Raw genomic sequence first — 24,997 nt, 5'->3', positions numbered from 1 at the left:
CTGTGACAGGTAAATCCATGAAAGTGAAACTAAAGATGAATAAGTCCAGAAAATTGTGACAGGTAAATCGTTAAAACCACTTAAAAGATCTTTTCGCGTTTCGGCAACAGCCTTCTTCAATATAAATTTAATTGAAATTATAGTATTTATAATATGCAATTACTACCAATATACTAAATAAATAAATGTATATTAGTGTTATATATACTTATTGATCATATTTACTTTTTGTGAGATTCACCCCAAAAGCACACGCACACACACACACACACACACACACACACACACACACACACACACACACACACACACACAAAAAAAAAAACTCTGATATTGCATGCTGATCAAACAGATGCCCTCAGCAAATATTGCCTTTAGCAAATATTGGTCCGCTGTTTGCCAAGTGAAGTTCAGTATTCCCAGCACAGGCTAAATATTTGCTCTTCTCATTAGTTAATTCAATTACACTGCTAATCTTATGAGGGTATTTCAATCCACAGATTGATGGGTGAATCTATAGACAGAAGGAAGAGGAGGATAAGAGGCAGAGAGAGAGATCTGGGTGTAAAGAATCAAAAGAGAAAAAGAAGGAGGGGGCGAGAGAGTGAGAGGTAATAAGCAAAAAGACAGATCTAAAATTAACAGCTAAAAGCTTATTCACCAGGGCCATTTGTGGATGAGATTAGGGGACAGAGATTGCAGTGGTAATTGGAGTAGAGAGCAATCTACTGCCCCACTCTGCAGTTCAATTGGAGCCATTCACCACAAATATAAGGCAGAAAATAAACTTTAGTCGATTTCAGTGGCCAAGGGGACAGAATTTGCAGTACATTTAACTGTGCTTGCTATAGGGCTCCATCTTGCTAAAAAGAAAAAAGTTAGTTGTCTTGCTAATCATGACCAAGAGAAGAGGGCAATTATTTGCTCCACTTCCATTGTTAGTGCTTAAGAGCAAAAAATGTTCTTTATTTAAACCAGAAGAAACACATGAAAAACCCCATGACTTCAGCATTGTTAGCGTCATGCTTACCTGGTAGGAGTTGGGCCAAAAGGTGCTGATGGCGAGTTCAGCCTTCACCCAGCCTTCAGTGACGGGTGCTGAGGCATTCCAGATGGGATTCCCCTGTGGTCCACCATCCACTTTTATATAGACATTGAGGGTTCCGGGACTTGTCCCATCCCGGCTGGACAAGGAGTAGTGGAAGTCTATGCAGTGGGTGTCATTCTCTTTTAGTGTGGGGAGAAGCAGGTGGGCCTTCTGACCTGATGCACGACCTGAAGCATTCACCATCATGAAGGAACCTATAAGAGGAAAACATAGGTCAAACAAGGTAGGTCAAACTCCATAGGTCAAACTCCAAGAAACTTAACTGGAAGCAATAGAATAGAATAGAATAGAATAGAATAGAATAGAATAGAATAGAATAGAATAGAATAGAATAGAACCCCCCCTCCTCCTCCTCCTCCTCCTCCTCCTCCTCTAAATGAAAAGGATATTTTGATGTTCAGTTTCTCATACTCTTTTCACACACTGAAGGCTACACTGTCATTTTACACAATCATGTTATGGCCTTTTGTGCCTTTGTAAGCAGAATACAGCACATAACTGGCTAACTGCCTGCTATAAAAAACCACATTGAGATTGTAAGTGCTGAGACACTATTTATGAAATGATTCTGCAGACACCTTTTCATCTGTTTTACTCCAATTTTACGAGACAATGTGCAGCCTTATTAGTGGTTTTGTACAAGTCTCTATTAACAACGGCACTACATTAGAAAGAAGAAAGAGTGCAGGGCTTTAGAGGATACAAAAATCATGATTTTTAGTTAAGCTAAAGGCCCAAAGGTGGCTTTTTTTATATAAATTATGGTCATTAATTTCAAGTTCTTTAAATATTCCCACAAAAGACTTCAACTGATTCATGTCGGTTAAAAGGTTTCGGCCTTTTTCACAAAAGTGACAGCCTGGTAATCAATCAAAACTCTGGCTATTCAATGGTATTTTTACAGCAATTATAGTTCTGGCCTGTTCATGGCTAGGTGACTCAAAGGCCTTAGAAGCATTTCAGAAACTGTGTGCATATGCAGCTCCTTTCGCTAGGGAAAAATCTAAGCTGTGACATCCAAAAATCTACTATACTCAATATATGTTGCTCGCAAAAATGTTATTTCATCAGAACACACGGCTCAGGGCATGCAAAATCGCCTGCCCGACGTCCCGGGGATATTGTGTTTTCCAGTCGGGCTACCAAAATGCATAACCGGCCTGCCCGACGGGCTATCTGAAATAGTGTTCGCGTCAGTCTTGTTATAATCAGATTTAGCGCGTTCTTCATCTTCAATCCGCGGCAGCGCTGAGCAGAGCACACGTCAGAAAGAGAGGACAGGGTGTGTGTGTGTGTGTTCATCTGAGTCTCATTGGTCCGTCACTGCTCGTCAATGTCAGAATTTTTTAAATTTTTAGATGACCAATCAAATCAAAGTAGGCGGGATTTATGTTCACAGAAGCTGCTGAGCGCGAATAGAGAGCCTAAGTCCCTCCCCTCCGCTTCCGGCTCATGGGACCTTATTTCGGAAAAAATAGGTATGGTAGTAAATGGCGAGAGACAACTTATCTTTTTATTCCGTCTGAACTGTGCCCTGAATTACACATATGATGTTTGTCAATTTAAAAGATAATTATGAAAGTCAAGAAAGTCGCAGTTTGTCATAAAACAGAAGAGTAACATTTAGTTTTATGTGAAAATCGCTCAATGAACTACATCTCTCGTCTCGCACCCCGGGAAGCGAAACAACGAGCAAGATCCGTTGCTCGTATGTGTGCAGTCTGGTACAAAACACTCTCAGGCATGACGGCGTAACGTTACGATTATAACGTAAGACTATAGAAAAAATGACAGACGTTAGCTTCAGTTAGCTTCATTCATTGAGAGAAAAGGTATGACGTCACATGTGTGCCTTTTAGGTTTGTAGTCTTTGTAATTACGTATTTTCACATTCTTATACCTCAACAGTTTTACATCAAACTGCGACTTTCTTGACTTTAAAATGTATCTTTTAAATTGACAAACATCGTATGTGTAATTCAGGGCACAATTCAAACGAGATCAAAATATTTGTTGTCTCTCGCCATTGACTACCATACAATATTTTTCCGAAATAAGGTCCCATGGTGGTCCACCGGAAGGGGAGGGACTTAGGCTCTCTATTTGAGCAGAGCGACTGACGCTTCAGTTTACAGTCAAGTGCGAGATAAGATGTAAGTAGCTAAACTAAACATTTCACATTTGACAGTTTTTTAGGTCATAAATATGAAACGAATGACAAAAATAATCAGGCAAACGATTTCGTTTGAAACAAATATACTTTTGTCGAATTTCGCCATTTTGAAATGAAAATAGGCCTATGTAAGTTAACGTGACTCATGTAATGTAATAATTAGTTTACTGTTACTGTGAGGGGACAAGAAACATTAACAAAGCCGTTTTCATCATGTTAGGCATAAAATTAATAATGAATGTGTACATGTTGAGAATTAATATAATACAATTTGTAGCCTTCAGTAAATTAAAAAAGTTCAGCTTTAGGAGGGGAAGAGACAGGGCAAGATGAGAGAAAAAGAAAGAGTGATGGATAAGAAGTGAGAGCAGGTACTGACAAATAATCTACTGTCCGCTGACATGGTTTTAAAGCTATGGTTATCCAATTTTTTTGGCCTTCAAAACATCTTAAAATGCACATATGTAGATCAGAGAAATAAAAAATTTCTAAATAAAAAAAAATTATAAATAAAAAAAATTTCCCCGAACCCCCCTAACTAGCCTGCCTCATATTCGGGACCTCAGTGATGATAAAACCCTGCCATCTGCATAATGAAACTAGTTAATAGTGAGCATTAGACCCTAAACTAAAGTGTTACCTTTTTTTTTTTTTTAATCATACCCTCATTGGGGGCTGAGCCACCGACACAGAGACTAATTCATGTTCCATACTGGTCACACAAATTTCAGTTCAGTTATTACCAGATGCATATTTTTATTGATGATTCTAATTTGATTATTTTATATCCAATTGTTGATATTTGTGTTTTGAAAAAGTTTTTAAATTCATGTTTTGACTCCTAACCAATTTTCTACATTAAAAATGTTCTTTTTATTTGGGCTAGTAAAATTCATTTCGGGCTACCAAAATCTGAAGAGTGCCTGCCCGAAGGTCTACCAGCGATTTTGAAATTTTGCGAGCCCTGCAGCTACTGTACTTCGGAATGCCCGCCAATGCAGAACCAGGCTTTTTGGATCCAGATGGTATACATACGTCAAGCTATGTGCATATGTTAAGGGCTAGGTTAAAACATCACATATGTAGGTCAAAATCAGTCCCAATTTTCCCGACACCTTTCTGCCTGGCTGTGCTAAATCACAGTGCATAATTTGCTAGGTGGGCAGAAGAAGCCATTGCCATAACACCCTATTCATCACAAGTATTATCTAAGACATGACCACAAGACCCGGGCGCATCACATCTATCAATCAACACAACCTTGAGCCCTGGGATGAGGCCAATCAATTCCGCACACTGATCCAATCTAGCGAAGGCCCCCTAAACAGCGGGCTGGTAGTGAACTCGCCTGATTGCATTTCATATTCACCCCTATCGGCCCACGTGCATTTTCCATCAGGTATTCCGAGCAGACATCTATATATTCCCTACCGTTGATGATTGCCAATATATATGTTCGGGCAAAACGAGGCCTTTGAACCAAGAGGCAATTTAGACCGAACCTACAAGCATGCAATCAGCCTTACTACCACGGTCAATACGAGTGTCCTCAATCACACCATCGGCCGCTTCAGTAAATTACACTGTCTTAAGCTGAGCTAATGAGAAATCGGATGTAATGGTTCCATGATAAATAATTCAACACGTTTTATTCCAGGTGGACTGCTGGATGCACAAATCACTCTTGATAAATCAGCCCGCACAAGCATGACAACACTACAAACATGGCTGTGATTGGCAGAGTCTTGCGGTGGGACTTTGCATGAGAATGTCAAATGGAAATGAATGTTTACATCACGAAGAATGCGATGTTGCCGCAGCTCTCGCAGGAAAACAGATTAAAAACATGTAGCCTCTAAATTGCTTTAATGGTATTACCTGATTTCAATTATTTCCAGGAGTCCCAATCCATTGGAGACACTCACATTCACTGTACGTTTCGTTTCTTTATGAGTTCTGGGGTGAATCAAAATATTATTTATAGTCTTTTTATATATATGTTTGAGAAATACTTGCACATTCTCAAGGGCAGCACTATTTGGATGATAATTATTTTTCCTAGAACTGTGGGCACAGATAAACACAGATCAATGGCGATGAAGATTTCTCTCAATACTTACTGCAGAATGAAAATGGCTTCTGGAGTAAAACGCAGCACTTGGCGATCTCCTTTACTAAAATCGATAGCAATATGAGAGCCTTTCTCAGCTATCAGCGAATGTGCCGTCAAAATAGAGTCCTCAGAAGCTTCACGGAATCACAGCTACACTGCTGGTGATTTAATGTTGTTGACATCAACTAATAACCAACACATGGTTTTCGAGACCAACGACAAGACAGATCCATTATTATTCTTCTAGGACAGCGCAACAGTCTGTAAAGCATCTTCACAGGGGCCACACAAGGCAACCTGATAAGGTATCGCTTCGGTGCCGCTTGGTTGACAGCTGTCATCTCTGTGTTAATATGAAGCGATGTTATGTGAATTCATTTATGTCTATATGCCCTTGATTGGAAGATTTATCGGTTCAAACATCTAAGAAGCAGTTTTAGAATGGCGTGCAATTCACATCAATCTTTGAGACGCCTGGCCCTTGTGCAGCAATTTCAACTCATTTTCTCTGAGAGGATTCTTCTGCGCGTGACTGCAAAGTACCAAGAGGACTTGCCGGTGAAAGTCATTATTCCCTCTGAGTATTTCCACAGGGAGCTCTTTGCACTAAATGTCACATTCCCGCCATCATAATATGATCCCCAACATGACAAATAGCAAAAACTCGGCAAGTTGTCACTTTAATATGCAATTATGGCAGGTCTTTGTACTTTGGGCCCTCTGCTGCTCAGTCTGATAAAGTCACGGCATTCCTCATTTCTGCCTGGCAGTTTTATCCCGGGAACAATAAAGTACTTATTTACCATTGAGCCAAGCAAGGGCGGTAATCTGCAATGTACCATGGAAGAGCTAATACGCTGAGAGGAAAACACAGGGAGGAATAAAAAGGAAGTGAGGAAATAGCCTCAATAGGTGTGACAGCATACAGTATATCATAGATCAGTATCGCTTTGTGGATCTGCAAAAATATTCAGACAGTATAAAAAAAAACTTTACAAATACACTACCATTAAAAGAAATGTGGTTTTCAGTAGATTTCTTTTAAAGTCATTAATGCTTTTACTCAGCAAGGTCGCATAAAATGTATCAGAAGAAATACAGACTTTTATAATGTTAAAAAATATTTCTATTTCAAACAAAAGATGTTCTTTTGAACGTTCTATTCATCAAAGAATCCTGGGGGAAATCAGTTTCCACAAAACAATCAAGCAGCACAACTATTTCAGCACCGATAATAATAAGAAATGTTTCTTGAGCAGCAAATCAGCATATTAGAATGATTTCTGAAGGGTCATGTGACACTGAAGACTGGAGTAATTCAGCTTTGCATCACATGAATAAATTATTATTAAAATATTTTAAATTGTAATAACATTTTACACTATAATCTTACCAACCTCAGAGTTTTAAATTGAGAAATTGAGGTCCTGTAGCGTGAATGTGAGGGGGAGAATTGGAAAATGCATGTGAAAAGTCACATGATAGGACTACATTGGTTGATTACACTGTGAATGAGATAATTCCCACGTATCATGCTCACAACTGATCCGCAAATAACCTGAGAGGGAAATGGACAGACTAATTGCTAAGTAAACAATTCACCCACTCGGACATTACATTTTGAGTCACATCCAAAATGACTTATGAAACACACAATGAGTCAGTTTGTAGTGACTTCTCAGCTTGGTTAATACTTTTGTGTGTAAACCTGAGGAAGGTCAGCTGACCGAAACACTGCAAATAAAAATTTGTGATGATGCAAGCTTGAGTATTTCAATTTTTTTTCAAACAAATAAATAAATAAATAAATAAATGTGTAAAAACCAGATGCATCTGGGACTGCAGTTTACATAAAACTAAATAAAACCCCACACAGTTTGCCTTCTCATATCAGAGGTCCACTATACGGCCCTGTTTTGGAGGAAATGGTAATGTGTCAGCTGCAAACATTTCATTTGGAGCAGCTGCGAGTGAGAGAAGATGCGTGCCTGATGCCCTCCCCCCAATGACAGGCTGCAGATGGGCCGTCCCATTATAAACGCATACATACTTTTCATAGGGGTCCCAAGAGCACATGGATCTGTGCTGTGGTCCATTTGACACATTCAAGCACAGTAAATTCCCCAATTCCCTTCTCACCTCATCCAGGGTGTATATGTGAAAGTGTAAAAGGAATGGAATGGATGTTTTTATGGCAGAGAGGCAGGATGGGAGACAGTTGGGTACTTCCGTCAGGCCCCATATGTTTGCTGTCCTGGATGTGTAATGGACCTTCATGATGTGACACTATCCATGTCCTTTCCTCCTCTCCGAAGCCCTCATTATTACTTTTCACACATGCATGATCTCAATCAGAGCAGAAACAGCCTCGCCCTGCTTGTCGCACCAAATGACACGTGATTGGCGTAGAGTCAACAAGACCCACTGGCTGTATGCCGCAATTTGCCATGGCCCTTTGAAATCGCGCCAGCTTTTACTTCCGATTCCCTCTTTCCATGAGCTCTCACAGCTATTTTCAAGCAGACAGTGGACAGTGTCGCAAACACCAGAGACTGTGATAATCTGATAAGTGGAAAATCAATAATTGAAGTGTCATTATCAGAATGAAGACGCCACGGTTGGGCACCTTAATGCAAATCAGTGAATCGGCCAATGGCAAATCCAATAGATACAACTTCATCTGTGGTTAAGAATTGCAGCTCACACTCTCTGCTTCACTATATGTTTGCTGATTGGCTACAGAAGAACTGATGGTGACTATTTAAATCAAGGGTAAATGCATATGTAAATAGGGATCCCACCAATTGCCTTTTAACAGAACAGACATCCAATTAATATTCCAACAAGGATGTGTTTTGAAAACATACAGTGGACCCAAGAAGTATTTGGACACTTTAAGGAATAGTTCACCTGAAAAATGAAAATTCTGTCATCATTTACTCACCCTCATGTCGTTTCAAACCAGTATGACTAACACTCGTCTGCAGAACACAAAAGATATTTTGAATAATGTTGGTGTCCAAAAAACATTGGACCCCACTGACTTTAATTGTATGGACATTTTTCAAAATATCTTCTTTTGCACTTTACAGAAGAAAGATAGTCAAACAGGTTTGGAACAACATGAGGATGAGTAAATGATGACAGAATTTTAATTTTGATGTGAACTGTCCATTTAAGCCACATTTATGAAATTGCATTAGAACCAAGTAAACCAAGTGGCATCTAAGAATAAAATGCATGAATTTTCGCAGAACTTTTTAAATGCCATTTAACTTTAATAACTGGTGATGAGCAGTGATTTTTACAAATATATGAAATCACAAGTTCATCACATAAACTCTGAACATGTTTCACTAATGTTTGAGAAACTACAAAGGTCTAAGTACTTTAACTTAATTTTAACTTTTTGTAAAACATTTTTTTTAAACTGCTTTAAATTATATCTTTCTTTATAAAAACTTGTCACTTGCAATGATATTTGTTCATAATTCAAAGTCTTTCCAGATAGTTTTGTGGCCGCTGTGCATGCAGATTTTAAAGAATGCTGGTCCAATTTGTTATGTTTATTTTGCCATTTGGCATTTGAATGTTGCTTTCTGAAACTGGGCATCTTGGCATTTGAATTACTATACGGTTATTTGAAATTCTGAAATCTGCATTTCAGAATGGATTTTAAAAGAAAAAGGATTCTTCTGCTTCTTATTCTACTACTTTTGTGTGTTCATTTTGCAACAAAGGATGGCCTTTTATCAGTTCCTAATAAAGTCTCCCTCAGTGGCCAAGTAGTTGAATTATACTCAGGTTGTCTCAAATTGATTGTAGTCTGGCTATTTATTATTAGCATCTAAAAGGAATGGACTGAAAAGATCCAAAGGTGGTCAAATTGCCTGGTGAGATCATAGCTAGACTAACAAGGGAGAGGAAGAAGAAAGAAGAGAAGGTAGAAAGATAAAGGGAGATGCAAAAATGTCCAATACTGTCTAAAAATACATTCTAAATAGATACACGTCTCCATGTCTGGAAAAGTTTCATATTTGCTGCGAAATGGTACGGAATAATGAATCTCAGTTGACAGACCGCAGATATGTGTATGAATGTGGAACCTTTTAAAACAAAAAAGGAACTGTCTAAATTGGTGCATTTGTGTCAGTATTTTCAGAAGCAGAGAAAGACTATTTCAACTCAAGTTCCATTTATACTCAAGTAACAAGTAAATTTAGCTCTAGGTCAAAAGATTTGTGTCAAATTACGAGTTGTGTTGGGACAGAGGACCTGTTTGCTCCAAATTTACAGTAGCCCTGGCCCTCTTATTGCCGGCTCACGTCCAGATTCATGACAGGAACAGGTGGCTGAGAAGAGGGGCACAATAGCGGCACCCTACTGGCAGCGTGCAGCAAGGCAAACTTGATGCTTATTGCACCTTGTCACACAACCATATATCCAGTATTACTTCTATTTTTTGCTGAGACGGTCTTTCCCGTGCGTAGACCAGGTGTCTTTGAGTTCCAGGTATGGTACAAAAGGAGAGCATAGCAAAGGCCCGCACAAAGGGCCAGGAGTTACATTGACCCGGATAAAAACACGTACCTGGGACAAACACGATCAAAAGCAAAAGCGATGAAGTTAGAGTACAGTTCATCAATGTTGCATGAGAAGTCTTAAATGAAATAAACAGAGGTTCAGAGTTCACAAGCAGGATAACACACATATACTCTCCATTTTATTATCGCAAATATCATACATTTGACTCGACTGACAGAAACGGAAAGCTGACAGGCGTAAGGAGTAATATTCCTGTTTATATTTATTCTCATCATGAAATTATATCTTTTGTACACACCCATACATACAGTTGTGGTCAGAATTAATGCACCCCTGATAAATATGATCAAAAATGGCTTTAAAAAATGAATCTGCATTGTTGTTGTTTTTTTTTGGGGGGGGGGGGGGGGGGGGCATGTGACTAGGAACATGAAATTGTCTAGCTATAAATCCTTGGTTCACAGGAGTTTAAATATGAGGAAACACAAAGGCCAAATCCCCTTAATCATCCATCACTATGAGTAAAACCAGAGAATATAGTTCTGATGTGCAGCAAAAGATTGTTGAGCATCACAAAAAAGAAAGTGGCTGTAAGAAAATAGCTAAAAAAAATTGAAAATCCCCATTTTGACCATCAGGGCAATAATTAAGAAGTTCCAATCAACTAAAGATGTCACCAATCTGCCAGGAAGAGGACCTGTGTCTATATTGTCTTAATGCATGGCGAGGAGGAAAGATTGAGTGGCCTCTCAAAGGATCACAGATGGAGAATTGCAGTGAGTACTTGAGTCTTGGGGGTCAGAAATCCTAAAAAAATATATCAAACAACCCCTACATCACCACATGTTGTTTGGGAGGGTTTCAAGAAAAATTCTCCTCGATCCTCCAAAAATAAACTTCAGCATATTCAGTTGTCAGACACGACTGGAACTTCAAAAGGGACCGGATCCTATGGTCAGATGAAACAAAAAAAGGGCTTTTTGGCAGCAAACCCACCAGATGTGTTTGGTACAAAGAGGGATAAAAAGTACCCCATGCCTACGGTTAAATATACTGCTGGATCTTATATGTTGTGGGCCAATTTTTTTGCTGGAGGTCCTGGACATCTTGTTCAGATACATGGTTATTATGGATTCTAGCATATACCAAAAGATAAAAAATAAAACCTCTGCTAGAAATCGTATAATGGGCCGTGGTTAGAACTTCCATCGTACAACGGTCCAAAACAAACATCAAAATCAACACAAAAATGGGTAACTGAGCACAAAATGAAGCTTCTGCCATGACCGTCCCAGTCCCTTAAACTGAACCCTATATAAAATGAGTGGGCTGAACTGAAGAGAAGAAGCACCATCAAGAACTTGTGAATCTGAAGGATCTGGAGAGATTCTGCATGGAGGAATGGTCTCTGATCTCTTGTCAGTTGTTATCCAAACTCATCATGCATTATAGAAGAAAACTCAGAGCTGTTATCTTGGCAAAAGGAGGTTGCAAAAAGTATTTAATGACAGGGAGCCAATAATTATGGCCAGCGTGTTTTGGAGAAAAGCATTTATTTCATAATGTGATCTACCACATAATGCTTCTACAAAGCAAAGTTTGAAACAATTTCTCCACTGCAATGTACACCGACTGCTCAAAAAATGAAATAAAAAATTAAGGAAAAAAGAAAGAAAATGTATTTAAATGAGTGTTAAGCCTGACTTCAATGGATAAAAAAAGAAAAGAAAAATACTTCAGTAAATCAGTAACATTTGTTTATAAAGCACATTTAAAAATAAGTGAAAAAGAAGCGTATAGTGCAATTTATATTGTCATCGACCAAAATTGATATAATTGTCATACCACGATACCACTTGTCATCTTGACACCTACAGAGATTTGTCTTGCCAGTTTGGTAGAGATATCTTGGCTTCTTTTAACTGTTATGGTGGGCAGAAGTCCGTTGCTGCTTAAGTAGTCCCTGTTACTGCTCCCTTGAGAGCAATTGGACACTCTCGCCTATGCTGCGGCTATAAAATGTTTCCAGCTGAACTCTTCAACCTCACAGAGGGAAGTGTAGTCCTGGGCCCTTGAGAGTGAGCCACGAGCGATTTTGTCAGCCGGTTATTTGAGGTTGTCCGTATGCTTTCACACAGGGACAGCCGCTGAAAGCCAAGCTGAGGCACTCAAATCACAGCGTCAGACAAGACGTTTACGGATAACAATCAGGATGGATCCACCTTGGGTGAAAATGAAAACAGAAGCTGCACTCGTAAAGTTGAAAATTAGACGTGTCCGATGAAACTCCATAGGGGGTTTCTGGGGAACGTACTGAAGGGCGTCAGAGCAGAAGGAGGAAGATCAGATAGAATGACAGAGTTACAAAGGAAATATTGAGAGAGAAAGAATAGAAGAAGTCCAAGTGCACTCTCTGGATAAGGAAATGGTCATCTTCCTTCTATCTTTAATTCTGTCTAGTATCGTGTGGCCTTCTACGGATCGATCATTTTGACTTGTAACTCAGTTTGTAAGAACAAATGGAAAAAGAGTTTACAGAAACACGTACAATGGTTGTCTTGGACTCAAAAAAATTTACTTGCGACTTGACTTGGAATTGAAGATAGAAACTCGTCATTTTGATTTGGTCAAAATCTCTTTACTACCCCACATGACAGCATGAAACACCACATTTTACTATTCATTCTACAGTACATTCATTCACTCCCTACAGTATCAATATGCGCTGTAGCAGCAAATACCACAACAATTCATCTCTAAACACACCAAGCTAGCATTATACATGTGTGACGCATGTCACAAGTCACGCATGTTGATTGATTGATTGATTGATTGAAATCTTTATGTTCATCGCCCATTGGAAAAATGTTGTTATCTAAAGGAACAACAAACAATAGCAATATAGCCAAGTCTTTACCTTGTCACAATCTTCATGTCATTTAATTTGAAAAGCAATCAGTTAATCTAAAGAGGAGCTCGCTGTACATTTTCAAGAAGTGTTTCCATGCCCTTTTCATGTACCCCCCCAATCAAATTAAGTTAAAATCAATTATTATTTTAAATTAAATTAACTTCATTTTAAACATCCAAGAATAATCCTTTATATAAAACTATAAATAAGAGCCAAAAACAAAGGGTAAGAAAGATTCTCTCGACTAGATGGTGGCATCAAGATTACTTAGTAGAGTGTATTAGTCAGTGAAAGGGAAGTGCACTTGGCAGGAATCAGGGTGTATGGTGAAGGGGATAATGACCTACAACTGGAACATCGCCCATTGCTCTGTTCTGCTTCAGTGGTGGCATAGAGAGCATCACGAGCCTGGGGTTTACAGCACTTTAGGACACACACACACACACACACACACACACACAGTCATGATACAATGGTTCAACTGGAACCTTACACTTCGTTGGACACGGTGCATCATGCAACTGACAAGGGCTAAAAACATAGTGTGTAGTGATATCGATCCAGACATGCCCGCACACACACAATTTTTTAGTAGCCTCTCTGCTCTCACACACACACACACACACACACACACACACACACACACACGTGTGTCTTCTATTAGTGTTAACAAATACACTCGGTGGTGCAAACACCAACAAAGCGCTAACCTTTTGCTGGTTGCTGTGTTGGATGTGCCTGAGATCATCTACTAATGATGAGGTCACAGACACCAACACAATAAAAACTTCAGCTGAGAAACTTTGCTATGGACAACTAATCAAAAAACAACATTGTATTGTTCAGAGATTGCTCTTGGACATTTCAGGATTCGTTTCAACATTTTCTCACATGTTTATTTTAATATAACAAGAATTTGACGAGGAATGTTTGAGTTTATATTGGGATTTCTGACCTTGTTATTGCAGAATTTTGTATCTTAGAACCATTTTTGTACAGTTTGAGACATTGAGAAACATGAAACCTCTGAGAAGCATCCTTCCATTGAACAGCACTTCATCTAAGCTGATATAACTGATATAGTAAAGCAATCTCATTTGAGAAAAAAAAAAAAAAAGCGCTTTTGCAAAAACAAAAAAAAAGCATCTCTTTTGCTTTTCACTAAATTTAGACATCAAAAAATGTATGTAACTGAAAGAGATTGAGGTAGAAGCAAAGTGTTGGTTATCTGCCATCACATTAGCTAATTTTAGATTGTGACAGAACAAATAGGACAAAAGGAAAAAAGGAGGCAGGCCTTTCATACCAGAGGCTATCTATCATTAAAAACCCTACTGGGTATAAAAATATCCCTGAGCAACAAAACTGTCATTGGTCCTGTAGGCTTGTCATTTATCAAACTCTGGCCAATTGTTGTGAGGCCAGGAGGGAAAATGGGAATTCTGGGAGACATTTATCCTGTTTTGGGGCAGGATGCTGTTTTTGTCTCTCTCTTTCTTCTTCCTCTGGTTTGATGTTAGTGATTTCTCTTCATAGGTATCTAGAGTGAGAAGCGTAAACCCAAGGGAAAAGATGACACCAGCAGAATGTACGTTATCCTATCTTTCAACGGCATTGCATTTTCTAGCTTGTGAAAAGAACAATAGTAGAGGTCGAAGGCAATGACAGGAGTGTTACATTTTAAAGTTTAACATGTTACATTATTACTCCTATTACTCATGTTACTCCTAAAAAAGGTACTGTAAGTAGAGTGCATGCATATCAAGCCACTTGCTATGTAGATCGCTTTTGTAATGAGAACAATCTAGTTGGTCACACTGTCGTAACTTACAGGGCTGATACGGTGTTAGATGCACTGGGTAGTTCTACATGAATACTTTATTAAAAAGAGAGACTGCATTAATCAGTAAGTACATTTACAATTATTCACTTAGCAAACCCTTTTATCCAAAAATGACTTTCAAATTAAGAGAATCACAAGTCATTTGTCATAAAAACCAACAATATTTATACAACAAAGGTAAGTTGAATGAATAGAAAAGTAACAAACATTTAAAATTCACTTGTTGACATTAACTTGTTTTAACGAATTGTGAAATAATATGTTTTATGTATTGTTTGCTACAAAATATAAAAGAAAAGCTACATTTCATTTTCACCATTCAAAAGCAAGATTTTTTATTACAAGGATGCGTTAAATTAGTTCGGCGGGGGGGGGGGGGGGGGGGGGCAGTAACAAGATTTTTAATAAATGCTTTTAAATAAATGCTGTTCTTTTGAACTGTCTATTAATTAAAGAATCTGGAAAAAAAAGTAAATCAAGCATCATGGTTTCTACAAAAATATTAGGCAGTGCAACTGTTTTTAACATTGATATAATAATAAGAAGCAGTTTCTTGAGCAGCAAATCGGCATATTAGAATGATTTCTGAAGGATCATGTGACACTGAAGACTGGAGTAATTCAGCTTTGCCATCACAGGAATACATTTTAAAATATATTCAAATAGAAAAACAGTTATTTTAAATGATATTAATGTTTCACAATGTGCCTCTTGGTTCTAATGATAAATTGCTTCTGATGTTCCTCTTTTGTAAGTCACTTTGGGTAAGAGTGTCTGGTGAATGACAAAATATAAATGTTTTATGTGCGTACAGTGGATACCTAAAGCTTGCTCTTAAGATACATTTCCTCAAAACATCCATCCTGCTTCAGCCATTTTCATTCAAATCTCAAATCTCGAGGCTTGATGCAAAATTTCCACCAGCATATAATTAAAAGAGCTCTCAGGGGTCAATCCAGGTGTATACAGAGCAAAAAGGCAAACAGTGGGTACCTGTCCAAAGGTAATATTTAGTGTGCATTAACCTATCCAGATGATTTCCACATCAAACATGTGCAAGACGGCACACAGATCCAATGTTATTTATATATAAAACAACAAATATTAGAAACTGAAGTCTATAACGCAGGCAAGACAGCATGTATAGTTAACACTGGGCCTTGTGCACTAATCCATAAATGATCAAATCATGACCATAATTAGCTAATGGCTCCAGCAGGCATCTCTCATGAAGAATGCATGTAACCACAACTCTAATGACGTTCTGTCAGGGAGCTTAGAGAAACGGAGAGCGAGAGAAGGTGCAAGGTACACTCACACATTGAGATAAATCACCTGTCTGCCTTCAACAAATGCACAAGCGTAATAAATATCAATATTGCAGATTTATGTTCTTCAGACATAATTAGATCTTGAACAGTGATGTAATTCTCAGCAAACACACATTATTTTGTTCTTTACTGACTCTTGAGGATGAGAACACTTTCATTTTACATATATTTCAATACACATAATCAGTGATTCAATTTAGGAAGAAAGTGTTCTGAACACAATTGTAATCTCAACAACATCTTGATGTGTTCAGTGGTACGTGACAGCTTGTTAAAAATCAAACGAATAAAAGAGACAGTGTTGGTATTCTCCTTTTCTTTATTCATTTAAATGAATCTGGAAAATAAATATTAGATGAAAACGTAAAATTAAAACTAAGAGATGTTTCCTTGGCAACTAACTGAAATAAAATAAGTTGAAGTAAACAAACATTTAAAAAGATAAATTAAAAGGTATGTAACAATATATACTTTTTAAACAAACAAATAAAATATAGGGGAAAAAAACAATATCTAAACAAACTAAAATAAAAATGAAAACTGAAAATATAGAAAATAACACTGTTGAGATAATAAATCAGGTCTAATAAGGCTAAATCAACATGAAATGTCATTCACAAACTATTTTCCTTCTATAATGCATTTAAAAGTTACATAAAATATTCAACAAGAAAAAAAGTCGCCGTTTCATGTGGGATGCATTGAGATGTTCTGAAGGTTGAACTTTTAATTTTCCCATTCAAAAGCTCATACAGTGGAGCTTTAAGTCCTTTGTTTCTAGTTGAACAACAGTTTTACTGACCTTTCACTACGTCAAATGACAGAAGTAAAATGGATTGCGAATGCAGTTTCAAGTTGACACGATTTCCAGAGTACTGCAACTTGAACTCATGAAGGCCATAAAGACCATGGGCACATACACAAAAAAAGTACTATTCTTGCTTTATCAAACGTTTTTGTCATTCAGGTTATCCAGACACAATTTCAACACTTAGAAGATTTGAGGATTGGGTTGAGACGAGAAGATGAAAAAAGCCAGTCTTAAGCAAAAAGGTGTGGTGGTACTACAAAAAAAAAGAAAACTCCACATCCCCTGGATTTGACATGGTGGAGATGGAAGTAATTCACACTCACACTCTCTCTCTCAATCACTATAACTATCGGAGCAGCAATGAGAGAGAAAGGAGAGGAATTCGGTTTATTTGTAAAAAAAAAAAAAAGTAGGTCAAATGACACTTTATCTGTGATAGGGGAGAAAAGAGATTGGAAGTGATCCAGAAGTACTGGCAGACCACATGCAGCTGTGTAGTAAGTCTTGAGGACCAATGAAAAGGCTTCTTGTTGTAGATGCACTGCACTTATTACCTTTAAATAACCCGGTGAGGGCCTCCATTTGATAAAATAAAAGGAAATAGAAAATAACAGCTGTATCTAGCCCAGCTTTTCTTGTGGATTACCAAAACCCTGTTACAGAGGATTGGTAAAGCCTTATCCTCAGATATTATCAAGTTTTTGAAGGATGCACAATTCAAACAACAAAACGGTCTGATATTTGTTAATGACAGGACCACATGAACAGCATTAGTTTGTGTAAAAGCCGTTTACTCGGCACACTATAAGCACATCAACATGTGTAAGGAAACATGCACTTTAGTAGTAACAAGTCTAAGATATGGTTAGGATATGACAGACTCAGAGAGAGAGAGGTGGAAAGTAACAGCGCTTTCTTTGCAGGACAATGTCAAACAGGTAAGTGATGATAATGGTTGAGGTGAACACTTTAAGTAGAAGGTAGTCAATGGAACAACAGGAGACTTCAGCTGGTGAGTACAACCAAACACACCTTTTTGTGGCCAATGAACTTTTAAATTAACTGAAATGTCTTACAGGGAATGGAGAAAACACCGGAGTTGGATCACAAGGGCAGGTAATGCATGTAATACAGGAACAAGGTAAGAAGGTAATCACAGGCGGTAGGTGCATATACAGTCCAAGAGCATGGAAAGATATCTGAGGTCCAAGTCGAGACGAGACAAGAAGTGCAACTGAAGTGTGTGCTTTTACACTGAGGGTGATAGATGTGGGAATGAGCTGCAGATGCGGGTCATCAGTACTCAGGTGATTAGGATAGTAGTGAGGGAGTAATGTTGGAGCAAATCTGTCACAGATATATAATCCGTGATTTAAAATGAATTAAAGTAACAGTAACGCTAATCTAATATATTTACATTAAAAGCTCAAGTTTTTAATGCAACCAAATTATAAGAAACGCCACATGTACAATACTTCAAATGAGGTTGAACCTCCAAATTTAAAGACTTTACAAATTCTCCAAAACTAAATTAAATGTTTTTGCCCTTCAAAAACAGTAAAACCTTGAAAAAAAAAATTTGTTTACAACTGTGTTTCAAGGTCAGCATCAAACAATGTTTGCATTTTCCTCCGTAACAACATTATTTAAAAAAAACTAAATGGAAATTAATTAGAAAATGATTGAATCATGAAATGAGGGGAGGGGTTGAAAAAAGTAAGAGGTCTTGGTGACGTTAGTAAAAAAGGAAAGTGGAACAAGTTATTATATTTTAAATAGTGTACAAATGTACCAAATACACCAAGAGAGGCTAAAACTGCAATGGGGCAAATATATGAGCATTGGATGGTGAAATGTTTGCTAAACCTGCAATACAAAGGAGAAGTGCTCATTTAAGATCAGAGGAAGCTTTAACTGAGACATAAGGAACGAGTCATTTTCTGCAAAATATCAAAGATGACATCTCAGTCTTTTCCAAAAGGCTGCAATCCTCCTAAACTCAGGCTTTCTCTGTGAAACAAGAATGATTCAAAGCACACTGAGGCAGCTGACCTTCCGCTAACACAATGCAACAAATGTGGAAAATAGAGAGAGAGAGTGAGAGATAGAGAGAGGTAAGAAATAAGTGGGGGAGGAAAGCAGATGCATAATTGTCCCCAAGGTAGCAGCAAAAGTGAAATCTGTTGTTGGTTTGGCAAAAGAAAAGGTCAGTGCTTTCAGAGGGCCTATTCAATATCGCACATACGCCCAGCCTGGTGGTTTTGGACGGCCACTCTTGAATCAAGCTTTTAGATGAGCCTTCATCGTTCCCCGAGGGTTGGAGAGAAACGCTCCGTCAACAAAGGCCACGTCGGGGTCTGATTGCAAGGAGGACAAAGAGAGCATTCAGCTGGAACCACCATATTATATCTGCTGATAAGCAATGCTCACAGTCTAAACACACACATGTGCATGAACACACACAGAAGAAGATAACCAGGCTAACAAAACAGTAAAGAAGGACAAAGACTTACGATAAATGACTTGTAGCAACTAAGAAAGCCGTATAGAATGAGGTTTGTGTTGTGTGCTGTGATATAGGATGCTACTTTTGGGCTTGAACAGAGATCAAGAACAGAGTTCTAAGGGCAAAGTAATGCTCCTTTTTGCTGGAAACACAATTTCTGTGCTTTGAACTCCTATAATGAAGTTGTAATACTATTGGCAAGTCTTTCTAAAAGGAGTTGGGAGAAAAATGAGACCAGAGGGTGTCCCTTTTTCTTGCAAAGCATCTGCCGAGTTTGACTGTTTAGTTTGGCCCTCCCAGCTTTCTGTACTACAAGCTACACTCACACATGCAACATACACATAATAGGTACTTAAAAGCCTAGTGGTCATTCTATAATGAATAGTCATTAAGTATTACATTACATGAGCCAGTTAGTAAGACATAACAACAGGTGCAAAACAGGAACAGCCTAATACGCTTAGCAAACATGAAGTATATCTGATGAGAGGAGGTTGCTCTGAATCCCTGAATAGATGACCGCAGATAAATTCTATTTCAATCAGCAATTTAACTAATGTAAAAAGCCTACTTTCATGCTGAAGAGTTATATTACTTAGAACGGAGAACTGATATATTTTTAGAATTTTTAGATGTCGGTACTCAAAATATGATTAGCAGATGATGCCTTCTTTCACAGATGTACTGATGATGTACTGTATATGGCTGAATCTCACAAAACTGTCATCACATTTAAACCCCAAATCAAAAGAATATAGAGTATATATTTGTTTTACTTTGTATGAAATGATTACAAAATGTTACATTTTAAAAAAAATTCTGTTCTAGGTGCGTTACATTTTTTTGCATTGTAGAATTTTTTATTTATTTTAGATTTATGCACATTTCCCTACAAATTTCACATGGCTGTAATGCCATTTACTTTTGAGGGATTTTTTAATTCATTACATTGGATTTTCATTAGTCTAATACAATGATATTTTTACTGTATTACAGTAAATAACTTTTTTAAAGTCAACAAAGTTGAATTACTTAAAGTGCCCCTGTTATGCTATTTTAAAAGTTTTGTTTTGTTTTTTAAAGGTCACTTTAATTTTTGCATAACATACATTACACATCACCTGATATCTCAAAGTGTCTGAAAATGGTTCTTTCAAATATTCAGTCTCTCCCTCCTCTCCAAGAGCCTTCTCTGCTCTGATTGGTCAGATGGCTCAGTCTGTTGTGATTGTTCTACCGCTTACAGTGCGTGTTGAAAGCTAAACATCCATTACCATATCTGAATTTCAGCTCCAGAGGTTTCCTCAGCACTTGATACACAGTAATAAGAACAGTAACAATGGCGTTGGGTTTTTCTGTATCAATTCCAGTACAAATCCTCAACTTTTTGAAGTGGAGGCAACATGGATTCGCAACGCTGAAAACATCGTCTTCTCAACGTGCCGACAACATGAACCAAACTCTTCCAGTCTCAGCTACAACTACAGTGTTTGAGGGAGGGGTAAAGTAGATGTCATTCGTGGGCAGCCAATGAAGACCATAGGCTAGCATTATGCAAATTTGTTACGAGAAGTGAGACTGAAATTGCTGACGACTCTTACAGCAATTCAGAATCTATTAATTATTTTAGGAGTCAATAACTTTATTTGTCGTGCACTTTGATCATTAAAACTTTGCAGACCTTTTACCTTCACAAACAGCTATATTAAACACTGCATGGAAGGTAATATTACGAAAAAGCAGATTAGTGGCACTTTAATACTTTTTTTTTTTTGCTGCATTTCAGTAATGAGAACTTTGCTTAAATATGCTTAATATTGCCATGAAAATAACATTGCAAAGCAAAATCGTATTTCTTTCTGAAGGTGATACATGTATATATGACCCAGACATGTTCTTTAGATTCTTTTCAACAGGTACACAAGAATCATGATATCAGGAATGCAAATCTACTTTTTGTGGCCTAAATCTCAGTCTGAGCAAGGTACAAGGTGAGAAATAAGATTAATAAAATGCCATGCCAATAATGTCAATCTTTTCTTTGATTTTTGGGGTAATATAATATGACCCAGACATGAAGTACACATGATATCTGAACAGCAAGATCAAATTGGTGATCTAATGTGTAGTAGGTACTGTGGGCTAAATCCCAATCTGAGTAAGGTACACATTCCTGCAATTAGTGTCCTGTTGGGTCTGAAAACCACCAGATAAATTAAAGTCACTAACTAACACTTCCTGAATTTAGCCTTTGTCACAAACTGGACCCAAACTTTCTTGGCGAGCAACTGAGGTTGCATCACTTTAAATCCGGGATCAGTATAGATCTACTGGGTTCAACTGTTCCGAGTTGAAGCTCTGTTGCGGTATTTAATTTCAGCTGTAAAGTGGCCCTCTCATCGCCCAGAGCTCTGCTGTCTGCTTCACAATCTGTGGAAAGAGACAGTAGAACATTTCTACTCTCTCTCATTCTCTCTCATTTTTATTCCCGCTCTCATTAAGCATGCCTTGCAGTGCCTCATATGTCACCCTGGATTTATTAAGTCACCATCAAATTAATTATGTCCTTCTCTCTGCCAGCCCAATGTAATCTTTCTGGTCACATTATTTCAGATTAAACTATTCCAGTGAAGAAATGGCTCCCATGAATGAAATTTGGTGGAACATAAGGTGCATTGTCTCATAAAATCATTTCAAACAGATGTAATGTGAAGAGAGTTAACTGATTTGTTGAGGACAATTTGCTGAATTGTAATAGCATGCTTACGAACAAGAGGCGAAAAATCCAAACAGATGTTCAAAAGAGAGATTTTAAAGGGACAGTCAACCCAAAGGAACTGAAAACGCTTTCATCTTTTACTCACCCTGATGTCTTTTCAAACCTTATCCATATCTATTAGATCTGAGGTCATTTATATGCTAGGGCACTCCTAAAAAGATGCTACTTTTCTATTTGTCAAATTTATATACTGAAAAAAAAAAAAAAAACAGTTCAAAATAAAAATAAAAACACCTGGATGCCAATCATAGTGCTATATTTCTGAAAGCGAGAAACAGAATTTTGGCAAAAGTAACACAAAAAGAATGATTAGAATAGAACTCAACAAAATGAATAGATCAACACAATTAGTTACTTTTATAGTAATTCAGTAACGTAATGTGCTACTTTTTATTACACAGTATTTTGCACAGAAAAGCCATAGTGTGATTCATCACCCATGTGCAATACTCTAAATTAGCTAGCCTCTGTATTTGCTTAATTACAATGCAGAATATTTTCCTTTGTTTATTTAAAACAAAACAAAAACTCATCATGAATACAACATATAATGAGCAACAACTCTGCATCTCTGTGACTAAATCTAGTTTGCATCGTCTTGATAAACATTAATGATGTGTATAGCAATTTTAATATCTTGGTTAACAAATGCACATGCAAACCATTTAAAACTGCAAGACTCAACCAAGGGGAACAGATTTAAAGGCCTGTCTGCTCTTTCAAATGAATGCTCACTTAAATAGGTTTTATATATACTTTTGGTGGCTTTTCCTGGTCTGGAAAACTTGAATTACTTTTCTATTATGCATAATGTTTACACCTCTGAAATAAACTTCCAGGTAGCTACATCTTTTGATCAATGAATTGACTTTTTGACTTTGAATTGACCATGACTTTTCCAGTCATTTATGAGCACTGGATAATGATTATTAACAACTATTTCAAGAGAGATTTTTGCTACAAAATGAACATAGATGGACAATTCTATAGTGAAAATAGTGGCCTCTGGAATTAAAATAGCCCCACATCATCACATAGCCTTCACCATACCTAGAGATTGGCATGGAGTACTTTCCATAAGATCATCTCTCAATGCAAATCAAACCAGCTATTAGGCTAACTGAAATAAAACCATGGCAATCTCTAGGTATGGTGAAGGCTATGTGATGATGTGGGGCTATTTTAATTCCAAAGGCCAAGGGAACTTTATCAGGATGCATAGTATCCTGGATCCATGAAGTAACTGGCCTTTAAAAATAAAAATCTGCCTGCCTCTATGGGAATTTAACATAGGGGTGTCCAAACTTATGCACCCTGTATTTTAAGGAAGAACATTTATTTATTTACGATACATTATTCATTCACAAAGAAAATTGGTGTCCTTAAAGGTTGGATTTTTCCTAATTTTTTTAATTAAGGCATTAAGTTCAATTTCCAAAAGATGATTTTTTATTCATCTTTTTAGTCAACTTTAGCATGGGTGTCTAAACTTATGCATAGCACTGCATATATATATATATATGTATTATATATAAAATGTATTAGATATGATATTTAATTATTATAAAACCCACTAAATTAATTTCATGTTTTCTGTGTGAGAAAACTGAAACATCCCTCTTTAAATATACTGCTCTGTGTAGACATAGACATTACATGTCTTCAGAACTCCCATACAGCATCAACCTTAAGAACTGAATGACCTATGTAATGCATTACAGTATGATTACTGCAGCGCATGCTATTCTTAAAGTATGATCAAGACCACTGATTTGTTCTTACTGAAGTAGTGCTGCATAAAGCTTACTATATATACTCAGCATGAAAAGAAGTACCAACTCTCTGCATTTCTCTCTGGGGCCACATTGCTCCTGACAGCAATGGCTTTTAAATGCTCTGCTGGTCAAACAATGGCATTGACTTATGGTTACCCATCCCTGTTTTCTCTATGCGTACAAAGGAAAAGGTAACCACGCACCGCTCAAGGTCGTCACCAGACAACAAATTTCTGGCCTTCGTTACGAGTGATGGATAACAGAAACTCCTTCATCCCGACAAATGATCAGAAAATTGTATTATCCAAGTACAGAGATAAAAGGATTACTACACAGAGGAGATGAGAATGTGAGCGATATGGGGACAATGAAAAATGGGGGATATATTGAAAAAATATTGAGGGATAAAGGGAGGATGGAAAGATGAGGCATTTCACTTTACAAGGTGCTGTACGAGCGGAGAGACACTGCTTTTCTGGCAGGCGATCACAGGGCCTTCAAGCATGTATGTCTGTCAAATTCAACAGCCAAGAGACATACACACACACACACACACTTTCAGACACACAGACGGCAATGGTCTTTCAGTCAGAGATAATCTAATGTAAAGTGAATTTAGGCTCCCAAGCTTGAAAAAACTGAAGGGAGAACAGGTAAATTTGTGAAATCAAAATTAAATGAAAAAATATCCAAATATTAGATCATTACCGCAAAAACGCATGAGGAATCAGGTTTGCCTTACTCTTTTGAGGTAAGAGTTCACTTAAACAAAATGCAAAAAAACTAAACTTCTTAAACTGAACAGCAAAAACTCATTAGAATGAACATCAGAAACCCCAAAAATTACCATATGCCCACCCACATTTACATGCCAACAGTGATCATAAACTTGGCCCACCCAATCATGAGGATGTAAACATAAAAAACAAAACTCATGCTTTTTTTTTCGAAAGAACTATGCTAACGCTATAAGTACACTTCAGGGAGGCAAATTAAATAATAAAATTGCATAATTAAACCTCTTTAAATCCTAATTCGCTCTTCGAAGAGAAGGGAGGCATGAACAAGCAACCAAACAAAGCAGGAATGGACAAAAAAACAT

General features: G+C 37.5%; 1 protein-coding gene across 16 annotated transcripts in view; it reads right to left on the bottom strand.

Moving 5' to 3' along the window:
- ptprt (protein tyrosine phosphatase receptor type T) overlaps nt 1-24,997 on the bottom strand; it is a 250,044-nt gene that overhangs the window by 173,178 nt on the left and 51,869 nt on the right. For all 16 annotated transcript variants that reach the window (XM_079883834.1, XM_079883839.1, XM_079883832.1 and 13 more), the window contains exon 3: nt 1,031-1,302. In XM_079883834.1, the coding sequence (XP_079739960.1) occupies nt 1,031-1,302 (272 nt within the window). The remainder of the gene's footprint in view (nt 1-1,030; nt 1,303-24,997) is intronic.

This window comes from Squalius cephalus (genome assembly GCF_949319135.1).
Source record: "Squalius cephalus genome assembly, chromosome: 10".
Lineage (NCBI taxonomy): Eukaryota > Metazoa > Chordata > Actinopteri > Cypriniformes > Leuciscidae > Squalius > Squalius cephalus.
The sequence above is the reverse complement of the archived record's forward strand: the minus strand, read 5'-3'. Positions and strand labels throughout refer to the sequence as shown.